The 21485-nt window shown below is 41.9% G+C and overlaps 1 protein-coding gene across 14 annotated transcripts in view; it reads right to left on the reverse strand.

Annotated features, from left to right (window-relative positions):
- ptprfa (protein tyrosine phosphatase receptor type Fa) overlaps positions 1–21485 on the reverse strand; it is a 319373-nt gene that overhangs the window by 60571 nt on the left and 237317 nt on the right. For all 14 annotated transcript variants that reach the window (XM_031877821.1, XM_031877819.1, XM_031877818.1 and 11 more), the window contains 2 exons: positions 21164–21376; positions 3552–3709 (listed from right to left, as the gene is read on the reverse strand). In XM_031877821.1, the coding sequence (XP_031733681.1) occupies positions 3552–3709; positions 21164–21376 (371 nt within the window). The remainder of the gene's footprint in view (positions 1–3551; positions 3710–21163; positions 21377–21485) is intronic.

Raw genomic sequence — 21485 nt, forward strand, 5'->3', positions numbered from 1 at the left:
AAAACAAAAAATACAAATAAATCACAGAGATGCTCATTAGCACTGGAGTATTATCACATGACCACTGTGTTTGGTGAAATATGGTTGGTCATTTGTGGTGGAAACAAAATGATCTCTCAGCCAGGAGGCCGCTGTTCGTTCCATGTGTGAAACAAGAGGTCAACGTTGACGTATTTGTCACGTAATTCTGGTACTTCAGTAATGCAACTTCTGTCGTTATTTTAACACAATTGACGATATTTTTCTGAACCCAATTAGTTTTGTTGCCTAAACTTAACTTGACACGTGTTGTTGGCGTTCGTAGGAAAACACACGAAAAATGAGTAACTCTTCGTGAAATCTCATATGAACCATCATATGAGGATAAGGTAGAAGATGAGCGAATGCATGCAATGTTTCTGTAAGTTATTAATAATAAAATTTAGAATGTCAACGTTATGAATGGAGCCCTAACGGAGACTCATTCAAACGGGCACCAGAGCCAGAGGTCTTTGTGAGTATTATGTAAACATAAATAGGCCTGTACAACATAATTACATTTTTACTATTAAATATACTTATTATATTATAAAATGTTTTTCATATCTGGTGAATATTGTCAGTAAACGTAGAAATCTCTAGTGGTGTATTTATGTCCATATAGACAACCACATGGTCTGTGTCTGTCGTCATTACGCATAAAGATGGGACAAAACATGAGCGTCTGAAAAATAAGAGCATCCAGTTTGGTCCTCGGTCTGAAGCGTGTCTCTCACAGCGTGTAGGCAGCTGGCTGCAGCTTGTGTCTGTACTGCGAGCTGCATTGGCCAGTTGCATCAAATAAACACACACTGATTTGTCTCAGTCAGTCTGCTGAGGAGTCATTCGCTTCAGCTGAACTTTAGAGTGCAATTCTACACAGAAACTACAACTGTGGACTGTGGCGCTCATCACTTACACTTTGGATGCATTAGGAAGGGATCGCCTGGGGACTAGGAGAGACGATTACAGCAATCGATGCCTCTAAAACACCAGACCTATGGTGTAAGTGTTCAAATGCGTGAAGTAGGGGTTATGATAATCTATGATAATCTTGACATACCACTTTAAAAACATTGTTGCTGTTCTACAAAATACACATCTCCAAATTTGGAAATAAAAGATTCCAGGTTCATAGGTTGAGAAAATTCTCCTTTTTCATTAGCAAATGAGGCCAATAAAAAAACAATTGGGTGACCACCAAAATGCATGATCACAACTCTTTATATTTAATGAAATATTACTACATTCAAAACTACAAACCAATTTTACTTCGTGCCTTTTAAGTTTGTCAGTAAAGCACTATTTCTAGCACTATATTAGAGTCTAATTCAAATTGAAAAGTCAACTTTATCTCTAGATTCTTTATAATGAATTACCCAACTGAAGCTCAACTCATTTTCATAGTGTGCAAAAATAAATGAAAACTTCTGGCTGCCTGGAAATCAATCTGCGATACTATTATATACCGATGAACATGTTGGGCAGGAACGTCGTAAAGGATTTATGAGAATATAAAACGTCACTTTGGTCAGTTGGAGATGCTTTCCTCATGGACGCCCCAGAACAAATATTACTCAACTTCAAGTGAACGAGCAAAAAGAGAGGAGGATGAGAGGAAAGACAAATCGCGTGTTTCCATTTGAGCAGAGCAGCGGCCATATGGAAGCCCCCGTCAGCCGCTCCAGATGTTTGATCCGAGCACAGCAAGTACGAGCCAACTGTTAGCCTGGAAGAGCGGTGCCTTCCTCCCATATGCTGCGGAGGGCCTGTGCCTTCGGGCTCGCTCAGCGAAGACAAATGTCTGTCTCTGCGCTACAAAATACCCACTCTGACCATTCCTCGGTGCCCGACTCTCGTAAAGTGTTCTCGTCATCTACTGTGCTGAAGAAAATGCTCCAGGTGTCTCCCTGGACTGTGCTGAAGAATGAACACAATGAACATGCACTGACTTCAAGGTCTTTGTATGACAGATGTCATTATGTATATTAGCGCGACTGTTAATTTTAAATACTTAGATAGCAGTTTCTTGACTCATCACGACTGTAGATTTGGTAAAGAGTTGGGCTATTTCTTGCATTTATTTACATTTGCAGCAATCTCAAATCTTCACAATAATAGTCCTAAAAAAACATTAGACATAAAATAACTTATATTATTCACTACGCTTCCTAAAATCAGTTTCTTTTCACTGATGGAGAGCTTATACTTTATGGTATATATTATATTGTATTTTTTCTAAAATCAGCACTGTCCTTTATATTACTGCCTTCTCTTTGATGGATGTGCAATTGTAGTGTCTTTTAATTGGAATGTTAACTGGAAATAAAATGACAACATATTTACCCAGAAACATGTAGGTGGAGGGGGGTTTCAGTTGTTTTCCTGCAACCTGAACAGTTTGTAATGCAGTCTCCTGATTGCATTACAATCATACATATAGTTTCATTCCATTTAGGGACACTACAAAAATATGAAATATCTTTCTTTTCTCACCCCAGATTTACAACCACCCAGGAGGGGTGTGGTTTAACCTTTGCTGTCCATCACTGGGTTCTTCGTTCATGTTGGCATAAGCCTGGGAGGATATTATGTGTTTGGTCGTGCGTGCGTGTGTATCTGTCCGTCTGTCCGCCTACATCTAATCTCACATACTACTGCACCCTTCAGCCTAATGTTTTCTGTATGATGATTGTATGATCAAGGACCTTTCATGGTTGTGGTCATTCACACTTCATGAAAACATATCTTAATGACTGCTTTAAACCGTCACTGACCGCTGAATCCTCACTCCTGTTAACCGGCCGGTCGGGGCCACACGTGATCAACTGCTTCAGTCAGATTGAAGGCCTAGGTAAGCCACAAACGTTAGCCCAGTAGTATCCTTGATCGATTTTTACCATCAACACTGATGCCTCTGACCGTGGCTCAATGGGGCGATGCTTAGTGTGTGTGTGTGCGTAGCGAGTGTTTGGTTGAGAGAGGCGGTGGCTGCGCTCGGGGCAGATGGGTGTTTGGCCATCAGAGCAGAGGGAACGGTTAGCAGTGAAGCTGTCTAGTGGCAGTACATGTACAGTGTGGGTGACAGTTTGTCAGCGAATCCGAAACGTAGAAACACCCTTACTACCCAAGAAGTTCTCGTGTCTTGCTTTCCAGCTGCCCAGTGAAGGGAGAGTCTTTGGGATAACAAGAGAGAAACACACTCGGCTCCACCTAGGTTGCAGAATATAGTGAAATATATTTATTCTGTGCCTTATTGTTAGGCAACAATCTCACGTTCAAGCACGTATTGTGGAAAGAATAGACTTAATTGACTATCCGTTTGTAACAAGTCAGATTAGGGTAGACAGGCAGGTTTTGTTTCTCCTTTTTTGGGGGGAAATTGATAATTAGATAGCTGTGATATGATGTTTATTTGACTACTGACAAAAATGTCAATCAACACCTGATTCCATAGGCCCTATGTTTCATCCCTTACCCCTACTCCTCTCTGGGACGTGACAGGAGAGATTTGTTTTTACCGTCAGACTCACCTCTTGAAGAGCAGAATGGCAATGACTATGATGATGATGAGAATGACCGCCAGCACCGGACCCATCACCCACAGCATCTCTGGGTCCTCAGTTTGTCGGGTCATCCCATTGTGGAGCTTCACCATGATGGGCTCAGAGAACGGGCTGGCCGCAAACGTCTGCAAAAGACCAGAGGGAGGATCCAGAGTCAGTTCACAGTCACTGAGTTGTACACAACAGAGCAGAGTATCAGGGTATAATACTGTGATTATGACAGTATTGTACTTTATAAGGTTGGGCTTTTTAACCTGCCAACTCTCCTGGGGTTTGAGTTTCTACCATCGACCAATGTGTGTACCAATGTTCCTCCAAGGAAGCTTCCATAATTCAACCAACCCACACAGCAACAACGACACTGAGAACTTAACGGATCGGTCTATCTCTCTGTGTCCTTGACGGCTAGATGAAGTGCCCAGTTTATTTACAAACCACACTACATTTTCAATGGGAAGCCAGAAGTCGCTCACTTAAAGGGAAAAGCAAAGGGTTCCTAATGCTGGTTGTGTGATCGCTGTCTCTTGTCAATAGTCAGTTAAGTTGATATCATGGCTTGTGTACAAACAAGGTTTCTGTATATATTCAATGTATCTCAAAAAAGAAACTCCTCCGTAGCACTAATAGAGGTAAGAAAAACTCCACAGGGTACCTTTTATCTTTTGAGGATAAATCAAGATGATGTTGCCTTCCGCACTCATCCGAGTACGGTGTATAAGGTCTACAAACTGGTTCTTGACTTTGGCCCAGCTTTCGTCATAAACGGTATGACTAAAAATATTCATTCAACGTTTTTCAAGTCATATTGAGAGCAAAATGTAAAAGATAATGGACAGATTTATGAACTTAATGCATCCACAAAGCCACAAAAAAGGTCAAGAAGCAGCAACAAAGCAGCTGAAGTTAAGGTGCCATTATAAAAGGGCTATGGATGTGGATGTCACATGCTACTTTTAGTTGGCTGTTTATAGGCTATTAGTGGGAATAAGTGCAGGATTAATGTGTGAATCTGTTAACTAAAGGGATAGTTTTGCATTAATATTATCTGATATTTTAGCCCAGATCGAATAACAGGTGAGTGACTCCATCTTCTAAATGATTCAAGTTGAGGAACGACTACTGGAAGGCCAGTTACGTTACACTGTGGGACAAACAAGTCACAATCCTTTTTACTAACGTTGAGAATCAAGCGAACAACACCTGTACCTTGTACACATCAAAGAACGCTTTGAGGACAAAACATGAATGAGTGAAACATTTAAATGTCTAATATGAGTCAAATAAATATACATTTTTGTCAACGTAAAACTAATTCAAAAGATTTGTGCCAAGATGAACTGCCGTCCTCATCAGTGTACACTGTAAAAAATAAAGGTGCTAACTACACACGTGTTCTTCTGCTTGTACCCCTTATTGTCTCATAATCAATGGAAAAAGTCAGCATATTTTGATGAACCATTTGGCAGCTATACTTTTGTCAGTTTACCAGTCTTGTTGGTTGAACAGTTGACCCAAATAGTTAAATGGAGACTAGTGTGTGTGTGTTTAGTGAGACAGGGTTCTATATGAGAGTATGGAGGAGAGTTAAGTCCTGCATACTCCCACACACACAATGTGCTGATTCAGGTGAAGGCAGCTGGTTAATTGTGACAGTGATTAGAAAGCAGCAGGGGGGGGGGACAGTGAATACAAGCTGAGACAGACAGAGGAAGGCTGTGCTGGATGTGGGGAGTGTATGGCTCATTGTGAAGAGGAGGACAGGAAGGAAGGAGGAAGCACAGTGGAGGATCCGTATCAGTGAGGACAAATCTAATAATGCAAACAACTTCAGAAGGCCTTGTGGACCTGAGACGGGCCTGGCTATGTCCCTGACATCATTAGACAGCGTGGCAGCCTCTCCTATCACAACCACACTGCTGCTGGGAGACACGTATTATCCATCCCTCTCTAAAATTGGTTCAAGTCTATCTTTAGCTCAAATAGTATAGCTTTACCAATTATTGACCATTTTAGCGTTATTAAAGCAAACGATTCTAGTTTAACACAACTTGGCCATCACTAACAGACTCATCAAGTTCATTGCTGAAATATGACAACAACAATGTATACTTGCTCCGGAGCTTTGAATCATATCACACATGTAGTTTGTTTAGCTCAGTTAATAAAGCAACATGAATGAAGATTCCTAAAAGTGCTCAGAATAATGAAAGACCGTGAGGTTGTGGTCAAAGCAACATGTCCAACTCGTCACATAGCGAGTATCGGTCAGGAGCCTCGGTGTTACTTTGTAACACACTGCAGCGCGTCAAACTATGACGGATCACTGCGGTCGCAGTAAACACATGGTTAACGTTGTGAATTCAAACAAGAACAACAAAGAGGTTTAGACAACAAATGCACTTAGTTAGGTTTAGGAAAACATCATGGTTGGGATTCAAATAAGTATGTAAACTTAGTAAAGAACGTGACATAAGTACAGAAACAACACTACACGAACGCTGGTCTCCTGGTTGAAAGTCCTGTGTTTGTTTGACCCATTCACCTCCCTCCCTGTGTGTTTAGTGTTTTATTCCAAAGCTGTGCTCAACAACAATGTTAAAGTTACAGAATGTACTGCTCTTGTAGCCAGAGCCTACTTCACCTGACAGCATAGTGCCATAAAAGTCCTTTGCCACTGGAAAACATTAGGGAAGCATTAAAACAAAGCCATGCTGTTGTATGAGTGACATATCCCCTCACTGGAGGAACACAGCCAGTGTAGTTTAATGGGAAACATCTCTACGACTGCATTTACCATCTCTGCAGGCTAGATCTGTGTTGGCCAGATGTTTGTCTGCTGGTCTGTTGGAACTTTTTGTCATTTTGCTTGATTGTGTGTAAATGAGTGACCTCATGTTACTTGATGCTGCAGCATCAGCCAATTACTGTTCAGCCATCAAACTGACTTCATTTATACTTCAATCCTTTTCAATAGCAATGAAGTATGCAAAGATGGGCAGCTATGACACACAATAAGCATACATATGAACACAAGTTTGTTCCCATCAATTATCTTAAAAATAGTTTTATTTAACTGAAGAGTATCATGTCACTTTTCCCTTAAAATATACATTTTGCTAGCAACTGTTGCCGCTCTAAAGATGCATTTTATGCTTGCAATAAGTTGGGTGATGCAACAAAAGAATGGTCAACATTGAAACATTGTGATCCATCCATTTCTCTCAACGCAACCAATAGAATCAATTTGTTAGACATCTTCATGATGCTGCGGCGCCGCATCATGGCTGCATCATTGACCTTCAATGACAACAATTCCTCGTCTCTACATTCTGATTAGTGAGCTGCCGTCCAGATTTGTAAACAGTTGGATGTTGACACCGAGATAAAGATTAAATAGGAGTCACGTGGATCAACTTGCGAGGCGTAATTCACTTTAAGTAACTGTGCTGCTTGTCACTTTATGTTCTGTGAGACAAGTGCAGTAAATTGGACTGTGTCAGCCAATGAGGCCATAAATATTCCTGTGCGCCTGACGGGGCTCTGGCTCAATGGGGCAGCAGCAGCAGCAGCTCTGGCTGAACGCTGTAAACACGATTGAAGAATGCTGCTTGTTAAAAACAATGTCACCCCCACGACCGGCTTTGCTTCCTTATTGATTCATTAATTTCAACACACTTTCCACTTGCACTCTTTCACTACCAACGTTCTCGCTGAGAGCTTGTGATATCGGGGCCGACAACTGCAAAATGAATTATACATGACCTGTGAGGCTGTAAGAGATTTGTTGAACATTTGTCATGTTGTAGAATGCTGAAATGAAACAAATGCATTATGACTTGCAATGGTCTTTGACCCTTCCAAACACATTCAAATATACGCATACATACCGTAACTCGAGTGTTTACTGTACTCTCCAGATGGATTGAAGCATCCTAATCCTTCTGAATAATCAAAGCAAGCTCTTTCAATTGACTGCATCTTTCATACTTTGCTTTGAAAAGCCATTTACATGATGTATTAAATGTATTCTAGCTAAAACTTCCATTTAAAAAGGTACAGGAAAGGTGATTTAGAATCATGTTTTTTTCATATTTAAATATAGGACGAAAAAATTAAATAACTTTTCACGTGGACGTCCAGATACTTTACTAACAAGGAATTCTGGGGAATTTTTCCTGCATGAATTTATGGTAGAAATGTCTTTATGTGTGGAAAGGAAAACACTGACTTCCGGTGCCAGGTGACACTTCAAAATGTTCATACATTATCTGATAATGCAGTAAGTCTCTCAGACATTCTGTCTCGCTTTCAAATACGAATTCTTCTGTAGACCAACTTTTCATATTTAATGTTATCTCTGCTGAGTCAACACACGTTTCTGCATTATTTACTATTCCCTCCTCTTTAGTGTCTTTTGATCAGGGAAGAAAACTCATTAAATGTGCACACGGCACCTTTTCACCTCAATGATACATTTTACTTTACTTTATAAAGCCCTGGACTTTAATAGCTTTCCAGAGTAAGTTAATAATGTTTTAAGGAAAAAGGTCCTAATATTACAGGAATAAAGTCCTAATATTACGGGAATAAAGTCCTAATATTACGGGAATAAAGTCCTAACATCTTGCACTCGATAGGTTTGTCTTTGGTTATGTAGTTAGGTGGGCGGGTGGAGAGGAGAAACGAGGAGTGTGGAGATTAGAGCAGAGCAGATAACGTGATTCAGTGAGAATGTGGTGATGTAAAAAAATCCATAGAGATTATTCAGTTCATCACCCCGGTTGCTCTACAATCACCACCAACCTATGAAGGCAAATCACTGTCAAAATCCGAGAGCGCAAATGAGATCCATGCGCGCGCGAAAATCAAACAGCCGCGCACGTATTTTACTTTCACGAGCACTTTTACATCACTCATTACCTGCTCGCTCGCGAGTAATTTTTCTTTTTGACAGTAAGTGGGCGGACCCAGTCTCCATTGTATCTCTACATCTAATTGGTTACAATCTTCGTCTTTGGATAAACCGGATATCACTCTGACGCAGACGCTCGGGGGAGATTTTCAGATCACACTACATGTCAGGGGCAAATAATGTACATTTTACTGCACGGGTACTTTTACTTTCTGTACCTAAAGTAGATTTTGCTGATAATAACATTGACTGAGGTTTTGAATGCAGGTATTTTACTGGTAGTGGATTATTGTTTCATCAGTATGGTGTTAGTACGTTTACTGCAGTGAAGGATCTGAATACTGTTTCATCCACTAATTACTTGTCAGTGATTTAAGTTGGGCAAACGGTTAATATACAAACAGTGGTCCCTAATCTCGGCTCCAGATCTTTGAGCAGGTCCAAATTGTTGCTCATATTATATGCAACTATATTATATCTCTTCTGTAAACACAACAGTATGATTAAATATGATCACATCATGTTTTAATCAATTAAGATCAAAGAGTTTCTTTGAGCTGTTTGTCACAAGAGGTTTGACTCAAACACACATTGTCTGTAATAGAATGATGGAGTGAATTTAAACCAATCTGAGCAACTTGACTCCATTTACAAGAGAAACACATTTTTAATTATTGTATTTAACAACGCTATTAACATACTTTGTATTTCATCAGCCTCTACACTCAGTTTACAAAAGTTTACAAAATCTGTCAGACAAATGTAGAACATTTACCTCTGAGATGTAGTGGAGTAGTGTTTAGTGACGGATTGAAAACCACCTCCGTACCGTCTGTGTCAGAGTGATATCCGGTTTATCCAAAGACGAGGATTGTAACCAATTATATGTAGAGATACAATGGCGACTGGGTCCGCCCACTTACTGTCAAAAAGAAAAACTACTCGCGAGCGAGCAGGAAAAAGACTCGCGAGCGAGCAGGTTTAAGCTTCGCGAGCGACTTTTGCTCGCGCGAGAGTGAATTCTGCTCGTGGAGTGATGTAAAAGCGCTCGCCAAAGTAAAATACGCTCGCATGGATCTCATTTGCGCTCTCGGATTTTGACAGTGACTTGCCTTCATACCAACCGGCCATCATTAATATCATCCCTCCCAAGGCATCCTCCATGAAGCAGACCTCCCTTTTCTCACTATCACTGGCTAATTCCCTCAACAGGAATCATTTTAAAATCGCCGAACTCAAGGCTTCAAAACATCAGTCCACAAACCAATGGGTGACGTCACAATGACCACGTCCACTTCTTATGTACCGTCTGTGGTTGTAATTCATTAAACGGGTAGCTCAAATCACGCATTGTCATTGGTTCATAAATATGATATAGCTATATACAACTGCTATGACGTCTAATTAATAGCCTTCTGCTGAAATGAATGATGAGGAAATTGTAAGTAATCACACGCCTGTGGTCATGGTCTGGCTTTTTTATGTTAAATGCTGCACACATGAACACATCCTATAAGAACACTTAGTGGGGATCTTTCCACTGCGACTTTAGAATTCAGTATTTCCCTAATTCACATATATCCCCTGTCTCCCTTTTTTATAATGAGTATATATATATATATATATATATATATATATATATATATATATATATATATATATATATATACTCAGTGTAAACATAACTTCACACTGTACACATGTAGCTAATGTATTAACAATGGCCATCCACATCAGAGCAGTCAGTGTGCCCCATTTGGCAGCGGGTTACTGCAGGCTCATCCTCCCACAGCCAAACTGTCTCCGCTCCTTCCTCTGATACCACTGCACCATGGCAGTATTTCCCTGGTGTTGTTGAGTTTTATGATAGATTTGCTCGGTCAGCCCACTCTCACCAATTGGCGTATGAATGACAAGACAATTTTTCAGTCATTTTGCGAGTCATTTGTTGGCTATGAAGGCTGTACTGACTGAAATGTAAACTTGTGAATACGTTAAGTGATGTAGTATGAAATGTGGGAGACAAACACCGGACGTCCAACCAGGAGACCGGTGTTTGAGACCGATGTCCCAAAGTGTTTTAAGTGGCGTTAGTGACTGTGATGTGTTTTCCTGATGCATTGTTTCCATACGTATTTTATTTAACTACTTATTTTAAGACCAACCATGGAGTTTTACTAAACCTAACTAAGTGGTTTTGTTACCGTTGTTTTGGTGACCGTTTCACGGTAACGATGTGGCATTAAATGACACGTAAAAATCCTGAAATGAGATCTTCCCATGAGATTATAAATATATAACTTGTTCCTTTTAAAGGGGAGCAATTGGACAGTAGGACAGTTGGGAGGTAATTCTGGGGATTTGATTGGTTATTGTTGATTTTGGTCCCAACCCATAGCTTACCTTCTCTGATCCCATCCTTATGAGTCTTAAATAAAATAAATATTCAACAACTGAACTACCACCTTTTATTGGGATTTAATCCAAAGTGGCAGACACAAGAAAATGACAACTGTTTTGTTTTGGCCTCCCTTGCTTTGCCTAAAAGAGAATGTGCGGCGGCTCTGGGAGACGGACCTTCAGTCAGCAGTTATCTCAAAATGTAGTCAGCTCAAACCCGAGCGCCGGGAGTCACAGCGGGCTGGCTCCGTGCAACAGTAGCATCAGAAAGTTTGCTGGTCAGGCGCTGAGTTGGGGGAGCCTCCTGGGATCAGACCCCATGTTAACTGAAGGTCCGTCCCCCAGGAGCTGCTGAACGCTGTCCTCTTAGCGAAGCGAAGTGTTCTGCTGGTGTCTTCGTTTCTTTCTTTCAGGGCGGCCTGACCCACTCAAAGCTGCACGGACAACACGGAAATCATCTCACTCCACAGGCATAAATAAGCCTCGCTGCTAAATTCGAGATCAAATGACTTGTCAAGACAGATGTTTACGTCATGCATCCACAGATGTGCATTCCTCTGATTAAAAACTTTAAGCTTTAATTATCTTCTCATTTCTTTTTTGCATGCTACCCGGAGAGCGTCACTTCGATTTTCCCCCCTCCTCTCTTCATCACTAGTGCGGTGGTGAGAGAAATGAAGCTTGCAGTCAAGTGGAATAAAGTTGTTGATCAAGTAGTGGAGGGAGTGGATTTGACTTGATGAAAGGGTTTTTAATCAACTAGAGGAAGGTGGTTGTCAGAAGATATGTTGGAGGTGCCCTGTGGAGTTTTATCTTTAGTAGCGCTATGGAGCAATATTCTAATGAGCAGGTTCCTATTTTGTTCGTCTTGTGCTCTACTGGCTACGAGGATGCTTTTGTACCGTATGTGCACAAGGATGCCGGTGGTTTCACTCTATTCCATTGATTAAAAATTCCTCTGAATATTATTGATATTCTGTGCTTTTGTTGTTGGGGCTGGAAGCCTTTTTGTTGGACCACTAAACACCCAATACATTGCATTCATTTAGCTTTTGTCCAAAGCGAGATGAGCGACTGCAGGGTCCTCAAAGCGACACTGTGGCCAGTTGTCCAAAGAAGCAGTGCACTGTAGTGTTTCCAACCCAGTATCCCGAGAGATTATGTCATGTCCTCCAAATTAAAAGGTCAAAATAAGTGGCTTGTCCAAGCTTAACAAGAACACATACAAGTTTAGCGATCCGTCAGTGAGACTACATAGATTGCTTGTGCGTTCCTAAACTGTTCTAAATCACTGCAATCTTCCAAATATGTATTCAGAATCAGAATTCGCATACATGGAATTTGTCTCCGGTTTCCACTCAAATAATTCAAATAATAGAGAGGAAACAGCTAAAATGTGGTGCTTGATAACATGTTCGGCTCTGACGTACTTTCTGGCACTTTTAGCGAAGTATTACTTGAGCTCCAAAAACTTATTTTTTTCCCTCCAATTGATAGTTTTTACTGCTTTTAGGCGGCACGGAAGCGTACTCTAAAGGATATTTAGGAATTCTCAAGGGAGGGGTGATCAATCTCAGCGGCGTTCCCTGATAGAGTAAACCTTCAGGGGTGAAAAATGTACTGCTGCTACATCTGCAAGCTGGATATGAGGAGGTGGGCTGTGCAAAGACGAAAAGTGGATTAATAGCAGTGGGAGGATGAACATTTCACTGTTGTTTCCATTGTCCATAATCCTCCCACCAGAAAAAAGAGCCCTTGACTCATAAAATAAGCAGAAACAAAGTCTGATTCTAATGCGTTTTGACAGCTCTGTTATTTCCCAGAACTCTTGAAGATTTCCACCTCATCCGTAGCCTTCCGCTCGCCGCTCCTCTGTTATGCGACAAACTGGATGCTATCCAGTGGGCTTAGTGTATTTCCCACATTCCCCAGTCCTCCACACTGCCATCTCTCTGTCTTTCCTCCTCAAAGATCAGCGTCCCTCCTACACCACAAGCTCATTCCGGCATCCGAGCCCATTCTCTCTCCGTTGATTGCCGTCCATGCATTTCCCTCAGGTGCCCACCTCCCCCGTTCTTACCCGACTTATCCCCGGTTAAGCTCCCTCTCTTCTCTCTCTCTCTCCACCTCTCGCTCTTCTCCTCACCTCTCTGTCACTCCCACAGGGCCCTGCATTCAGAGGAAGCTGCTGTGCTCACTACCCCCCCCTTCCTCTGCTGTAAGTTATCGCACTGTTTATATGGCCTATTTTCTTTTATCCAATTTCACACGTCCCAACTTGTTTACCAGCAGTGTGGGGGCCACAGAGAGCCGCAGTGCCCTTTTGCTTCATTCTTCAGCACCCCCCCCCCTTCTTTCTTCCTTCTACTCTGCCAGCAGCTTTGCAGTAGCAATAAAAGCTAAGCTTACTTCCCGTTTTTCAATGAATGTGATTAGGTTTCTATTTCTGTACAGGCTTGAATCACATTCAGCTGAGTGTCATTTACTGAATCCGAGCTCTGCTACTCTGTTCTTATGTACTTAACACAATGAAACAACCATTGTCCAAGACTACAAACTCTTGATAAAAGCTGTACAAGGGGGCGAGGGTTACCGGACTGAATGAAGCACAGGTTGGTCAAACGCAAACCTTGTGGCTGATACAATCAGCAGATTTCTGTAGAGCATTTGTGAAACACAGGACAAGTTCCTGTGTTTCACAAATGGTTCCTAGAAAAAACAGCACACCCAGTATGTTGATTTCCTTTCGGTGTCCTCACTTCTCTCAAAGTTTTACCTCAACATTTCCGATGTCCCAAACTGACTCACCTTAAGGGAAATAAATTAGAATAGAAACCCTTTTTATTGTCATATACATATACACATACATGAAATTTGACTTCTACATTTGACCCATCCCTGTATATAGGGAGCAGTGGGCTGCCAATGACAGGCGCCCGGGGAGCCGGGGGTTCAGTGTCTTGCTCAGGGACACTACGACACGTGACACGTCCTAGTCGAGGATCAAACCGTTGACCCTGCGGTTACCAGGCAACCCTCTTAAGCCAGTGAGCCACGGTCGCCCCAAAATTAATTTGCTGTCTTACCTATAGTCAGTGGGCGAGTATGCCGATGTCTCTAACTAATGGGTTTTAAGGCTGATTTGTGCATTCGACATATTTCCATGTGGCATTTCACCTAGCTGATGGCATGTAGCGCCCACAATTTAACTTTGGTCCAGCAGCGAAGTTGCTGCACTTGTTACGGCTGCAATGGCGAATAGTGAAGGAGCACAGGTTGCTAACCGACAGAGCACCGCTACACTGTCTGCGGTAAACACCAGCAGAGACTATTGATGATGTATCGGGTCTCAAAGGGTTGTCCCACTCCATGGAGGAAGATTTCAACCACTAACTAGTAACTCTCTAACCAGGGGCAAGTCAAAAAGCGAGGGGCACTCGAAAACGAGGGGTAGGGGTAAAAATAAGAAATGGGATTGGCCCCAAGTCCGAGCCCTGAATCAGGTAGCTGGTGGGGGTTGTGGGGTGATGAAAACCCTTGACATACTGATACTTGCCCACCTCGGGCCCCTGGTCAGACCAGCACTTGACCCTCTGCAGTATGCATTCCCAGATAACATAGGAGTGGATAATGTCATAGTTGACCTTCTTTATACAACCTGGATATGGTTGGGGGCACAGTGAGGATCATGCTCTTGGATTTCTCCTGTGTTTTTAACACAATACATCCCCTGCTGTTGAGGTAAAGCTCAGGGCCATGCAGGTGAACATAGACCAGTGCGCCAACTGTCAGCTGCAGTTGCTGACTTTCGGAAAAGGAAATCACAAAATCACAAATCTTTGTCAAAAGTCTTCCTTATAGGCTTCAGGTTTTTGCTATGCTGGAGTAAGATGCAGGAGAGGAGAGCGCCAACCTAACTAGTTTGTAACTAAAATGACGACTCAGAATATTAAAAAAGAATGAGTATGTCTTTTATCTCATGGACCTACAATGAGTAACCTCAAATACAAACAACTGAAGGCTTTGTGGACAATGAAACAATCAGGCTTTCTCCGACATTAAAAGGCTCATCACACAAATGGTGTGGTTACAGGAGAGCCGTCTTCAATGACCAAGGCCATATGGCATTTCATGGATCAAGTTGGCTTTGTGGACATTTGGAGGTCTTTCAACCTAGGCTTTACAAAAAGGAATTCTCTTATTTCTCTAATGTCCATCCATCATACAGCTAAGTAGATTTGTATCCATTTTTTCATAGATAAAACACTCCTCCCTGCAATAAAGAAAACAGAATAATTGCCATTTTCCTTACCTACTTTCCTTTTCTCAAAATCTAGTGCATTGTGCTGCCTGGAAATTGAACACAGCTGTGTTGGCAACCAATTCTGCACACATACAGCGAATGCAATGGATGATTTTCTGCGAACTAACTAACTTTCCCCATCCACTCTATTGGAGTAACTGGAAGTAGTAATCAGCTAGACTTCATTGATTCAATACGGAAACCATATCAAGAATACTCCATAAACTTCAGAATGGAATATATAAATGTTTACAGTATCTAGCCAGAATAGGGGGGGTTCCACTGAACCAAACCGAACTGTGATTCCTAAACGGGGGTAGAACACAAAGAGTTGGTCTCAGCAACTGTATATATTTACATTGATGGTCTATTTACTAGTTTTATGTCCCTTTTCCCTTCAGTATCATTTCAAATAAATAAAATGAAACAATCTGATTTGATATTTTTAGATATGCTTTTTACAAATACCGGTGCATTAAAAAGGCACAATACAAACATATCAAATACAATAATCTTTCAAAAATGGTCACTAAATAAGGCTGGAATGGGAACTCTGACTATAAATATCTGATGTGGTCTGTTCAAAGTTTTCCACCAAATTTAAATGACCAAATCCAGAGACGGTGAGGCAGACGGCTCAGGCAAAGTGTATGATTTTTATTCAATGTTTCTAGTAATAAGGAGGCATGGATTGAGGAGAGAGGGGTTTACAATGAAATAAAACAAATATACTGTATTTTGAGTGAAATTTCCACCATTATTATATTCCCTATTTTTTTCCAATAAAAACCCTATTTGAAAAAGAAAAGGAGTACATGACATGAAACAATTGGTGCTGGGTCGGTCAGACCACCTCTGGGAATCCATTTGTATTATTACCACGATTGGTTCTGCCAAGGTACCATTGATCAAGGGCACCAAAACATTATAGCGTGGAGAAAATAACAAGAACACCTTCATATATAATGCAATCCAATACACTACAGACTGTGGCCTGACCAGAGAGCTGAACCACAAAATTGCAAAATTGTTTCACAATCATTAAGGACAACTTTCACAAGATTGCAGTCACTGCAGTGCTTCATGTTATCAAACAGGGGTCCTTGTGATTGTTATCTTATCAACATGTGAATAAACAGGTAGTTGTAAAGATGGGACGATGCTGTTGGAATCAAACAAGATTTGAACACTAAATTGGTCGTCCCTGACTAACTTAAGAATCTGGATTCCTACAGATCAGATAAATTGTGATGCTTCCAAGTCGGTCAGTTTATTCAAAGCTTGAGTCCAAACATTTACCTTCACCCTCTGGCCTGGACATTGTTTTACAAATCCGAGTATCCCGACATCATGTAAAAATAAAAGACCCAGTCATCAAGTCTGTTTTTATCTCAAGCCTATACAACAGCACTACAGACTGTAGCCTAGTGCTGTGATGAATTGTATGTTGAAAGGTATGTTGCATAAGCTGAAAAGTTGTACAGCGACTTTGAGTGTGCGTGCCGGGTTTGAGAGAGAGGCGCGTGTGCTTTGTGGATTCCTTTGCAGGGCGTAGCTGATGCCAGGTTGTGTGGTTGTGCGAGTGGCCTTATTGTTGAATGTATTACCCTTGGTGATGAGTGAGCAAAGCTGCTGTAAACGCTACGACTGTTTAAAAGGTATTAAGAATTCACATGTGCTTTTCTTCGGGCTGAGTATCATTTAAAAAAATCAGGATGCCAGTACTAATACCAGTACTCTTAAATTGATACCGATACCAATAAAGTACTTCAATCGGCACCTATCATGTGAAATGAATTGCCATAGTGGTTAGTTAATCACTGCCGCTCATACGACGGTTACCGCTGATAACCCTGTTCACAGACCCACAGTGGCGTAACACGTTGTTGGAAGCGTAACGTAACCCCCCCAGCTAAACACTGTGTTCACCACTGTTGCCGTTGGTTAAACTGTTGCCAATGTTAGCACTGTTAGCTGCTAACTGCTGACTCAGACATCTCCATGTTCAGGCAATCCCAGTTGTATGGGTTGTAGCTGCTGCTGTCGTCGGCCAATCACAATTTACATTAAATTAAAGAATGCTTTTGGTGATTGGCTGCGAGCAAAAGGTACCAATACCCAACCCAAGCTTTTCTTGACCAAAACCGCGCCCCTCAGATCTTAACCTATTTGAATAAAGATGCCACGAGGGAAAATGACTCATATGAGGAACAACAGTGATTGCAATTATTTTGAAGATGCTGTGCTCTGAAAGCAAGGTGCTTGTGGATGACAGCAGGGCTCACGGCTTTACTGCCTGAGAGATATACCTGCAGATGCATGCATGACTCAATGACATGATTTGCATCACTGCGTCGTGCCCGGCATGCATGCACTGCTGCCTGAGGGGCTGCTCTTCTGTTCCACAGATAGCAAAAACCAGGGAGGAAAAACAATGCCACTCACGTCAAACTCTGCTTTGTTTATTCAGCGATACAAGGCCTTGGGGAAAATGTATGGGACACACACACTTCAGTTGCAAGTGCCAGAATGTGACCCACAGGGTGGGAATGGAGTTTTATGAGAACGATCCATCTGACGATTTTAAAAGGCGAGGAATGATCCGCAATAGATCCGCATATTAAAAACCCATCCACGTTGCCTCAGCCATCCCCTCGTCCTCTGGTGTAGTTTTATGATTTATTAAAGGGCGAGAGGTGTCAAGCAAAAGCCTTGGTGTTGGTTGAACTTTTCCTGACACGGCGCTGCTGCAGGCGAGGCAGACTGCAACGTACATCTTAATCCAGTCACACACTCAACTCTGCCTCTCTCTCACATGGTAATAGCTAGTTGTGGCCAGTGTATTTCACTGCTGTAAGAATGCAAAAGGAGTACATGACATGAAACAATTGGTGCTGGGTCGGTCAGACCCCCTCTGGAATTCCATTTGTATTATTACGCTTGGTTCTGCCAAGGTCCCATTGATCTAGGGCGCCAAAACATAGCCTGGAAAAAAACAAAACAAGAACACCTTCATATATAATGCAATCCAATACAACAACCTACAGACTTCAGCCTGACCAGAGAGCTGAACCACATAATTGCAAGTTTCCCAATAGTTAAATACAACTTTGACAAAAGTGGCACTTCTTGCAAAGCTGCATGATATCCAATGTGTCTACTCCCTGTATCCTATCAACATGAGGATTAACAGGTTGATGTAAAGATGGGCACATGCTGTACAAATTAAGCAAGATTGTAATTGGCACTGACTAACTTTAGAATCAGAATTTCTGCTGGATCGGCTGCCATTTGATGTTCAATTTGAGGCTGTCATGATTGACAGAAGATCGATTCCTCAAACGATCAATGATCTGGCTGTGGGATAATCGCACAGACTTCTGTTGGTTAGCCGTCTGCAGTTTGAGCAGCTCTGATTCCCCACATGGCCGCTGTCAAAGATCCGTTGTAAAGTGTAGTGAGATTATTTGAATATTATGGGAGTCGTATCTCACATGTTGTGGTTGACTGTATGCACGACTGTGTGTGATACGATCATTATAAAACAGACCAGACTGTCCATATCCTTCTAAGGCTGCGTTCACACCAAACGCATTGCGAATTATTCGCGCGAGTAGATTACATACAAAGTCTATGCACAGATGCGATGAGACTGGCGCGGCGCGAATTTGCGATGGCGCGGCGCGATGGACGCAAATTTGCGGCGCGATGGACGCGAATCCGCGTCAAACGCCAAATTGCCCCAAACGCGCGAGTTGAAATTTTTCAACTTCTGCGAAATATTCGTGTTACGCCCCTGCGCAATAGCCTATCAGCGTTGAGTTGCTCCTCCTGTCATCAGCGACGTCCTGCCGTTGTTGAATCAGGAAATAAATCCTGTAGCCCTCTGTGTTCACCCAGAGCTCTACTATCAAATCGGCATCATTACGTAGTTATTTCGGAGTCCCTTTTTGTCGGTTTATTGCAGTTAAATCACAGCCAGATCAGTTTATTTAGTGTTCATACAGCTGTAGTAAACAGCGACCTGTGGCTTGCTAGACACAGTGAACACAGCTCGATAAAATCCACGGAGCTCCTCTGAACAATGTTATGAACCAGACATGACGGCGTTTAGTTTCCCGGGATATCTGTGACTTCCACAACACGTACTAAGCAGAAATAGAGGTATTTTTTTCATGGTTAATGGCGGACAGTTGAACGGCTTTCAGGGCGATAAGCCCCGCCCCCTCTCCGGCGCGTCCAGCGCGATTCACACATGGACACAAATGGTCCCCGGCGTTTTGACCGGTGGCACGATGGACGTGAATATGCGGGGCGATGAATTTGCGACGCGTTTGGTGTGAACGCAGCATTAGCCATCTTCTTCTTGCATTTCATTTAAAGGCACAGTGTGTAGCATTTCTGGGGATCTATTAGCGGAATGAAATATAATATTCATAACTATGTTTTCATGATTGTATAATCACCTGAATTAAGAAAAGTGTTTTCGTGAGCTTAAAATGAGTGCTTCATATCCACATAGCGAGCAAGTACTTTGGGATAGGCGAATGGCATGACCACGCTTTTGTACTCGTGGTTCAAGTTACCTCACTCTTGGAAAAAGGATTGTGCAGAGGGGTATTCAGGTGCAATCTGCGACCTTACCACTAGATGCCACCAAATCCTACACACCTTGCCATTAAAGTGGAATTGCATTAAGTAATGCCTTTAAAGCCTAGTGGCTAACTTTAAATGTGAGCTCCGTGTTTTTGGCTGGTCAATGGAGCTGTTGAATGTGAGCATTGACGTCCTACATCTTACGTTGCATTCACATAGAATCAGACAGTCAACACCTTCTGGGCCGTACGACTGGACAAAACACGCATGATGATATGTCGCTATGGTGATGGAACAAAAATATGATTATGTCGTGTCAAATATTGTAATCATTCTAGTAACACATGTAGCTCTATAAAATGACTGAGGCAGCTACATAACATACGGTCGTATTCCGTTACAAAGGACAGCATCATTAGTCAGGTGAGGTCTTCTCCCCTCACCGCTGCTGTAGTTCTCTGCTGGCTGCACTTCATTTCACTGCCCTGCTCTTGTCCACTAAAACGATATCTGGTCTGCTGTGTAGCGTCTGCATCATTAGTCAGGTAAAGCATTCTGGTGTAGTGAAGGAGAAGTACTGCACACATCGGCTCACATGAGCTTATTGAAATGACAAACATTAGAAGGGTTTACCTGCCCAGTAAAAGAGCATAAATGAGAAGTAAATATTTGAAGCAGATTAATATCAAATTAGACCATAAGAAGAAGAAAAAAGTAATCACAATGTTAATGGTCCTTTGACACTATGCACTTGTTGTTTAGTATCAATGTTATGTTAATCATTTGGGTATTTAATGTTATTTCTATATGATTTAATGGTATTTCTATATGATTTAATGGTATTTCTATATATTTAATGGTATTTCTATATATTTAAGTATTTCTATATATTTAATGTTATTTCAAAATGACTTATCTGGTTGCTGTGGAAGAAATGATGATGATGATACCATGCTTTTCATTTGAGCTGTGAAGAAGTCACATTGTTGCTACACTACTTGCTGTTTATTCTAGAATCTAAAGGGTTTGCAGGTTTGACACTGTAAGCAGAATGAAACAATACACAGTGTGTATTCATAGAGCTATGAAGCATTTCGGCCTTTGTCAACACATCATTTACCAGAGTTGGCTGAAATGTTCAAAAATCACAAATTGAACATTGAAGTTATTTTACCAACGTCTTCTCCCTTCTGATATATCCACCTACTCTGGTTAACACCGACTGTGATGAGAGTCTTGTGAATGAACAATGTACCCTTGTGCACACATTCAGTGAAGGTCCAGCCCGGCACTCACTCGACCACTGAAGCTTTCAAATATAGTAAAAGTGCCGTACTGTACATGCTCAAATAGATACCGCTTACTCACAGATTCATGCTCCGTCAAGTCGGCCAGAACAAAGCAGCGATACTGCTGCTGGCCGGGGAGGGGTTTGTTGTAGTAGCCGTTGTATTTCTTCTCGTCACCCAGTGTGAAGATCTCGGGAAGAGCATCCAGCTTGGCAGCGATGTAGGGCTGCAGGAAGTCCTGGCTCTGTCTCTTCTGTCTCTGCAGGCTGCTGTCAGCACTGGCCTCCAAGAGCTGCCGGAGGGACGACACAACAGGCGTCTTTGGGACGAGTATAACATGACACAACATAACATGACAGAAAGTGATCACGAGCAGGAGATCCACGTGCCTACCTCCACAT

The sequence above is a fragment of the Anarrhichthys ocellatus genome, unplaced genomic scaffold (assembly GCF_004355925.1).
Source record: "Anarrhichthys ocellatus isolate YVR2014 unplaced genomic scaffold, GSC_Weel_1.0 scaffold150, whole genome shotgun sequence".
Taxonomy (NCBI): Eukaryota; Metazoa; Chordata; class Actinopteri; order Perciformes; family Anarhichadidae; genus Anarrhichthys; species Anarrhichthys ocellatus.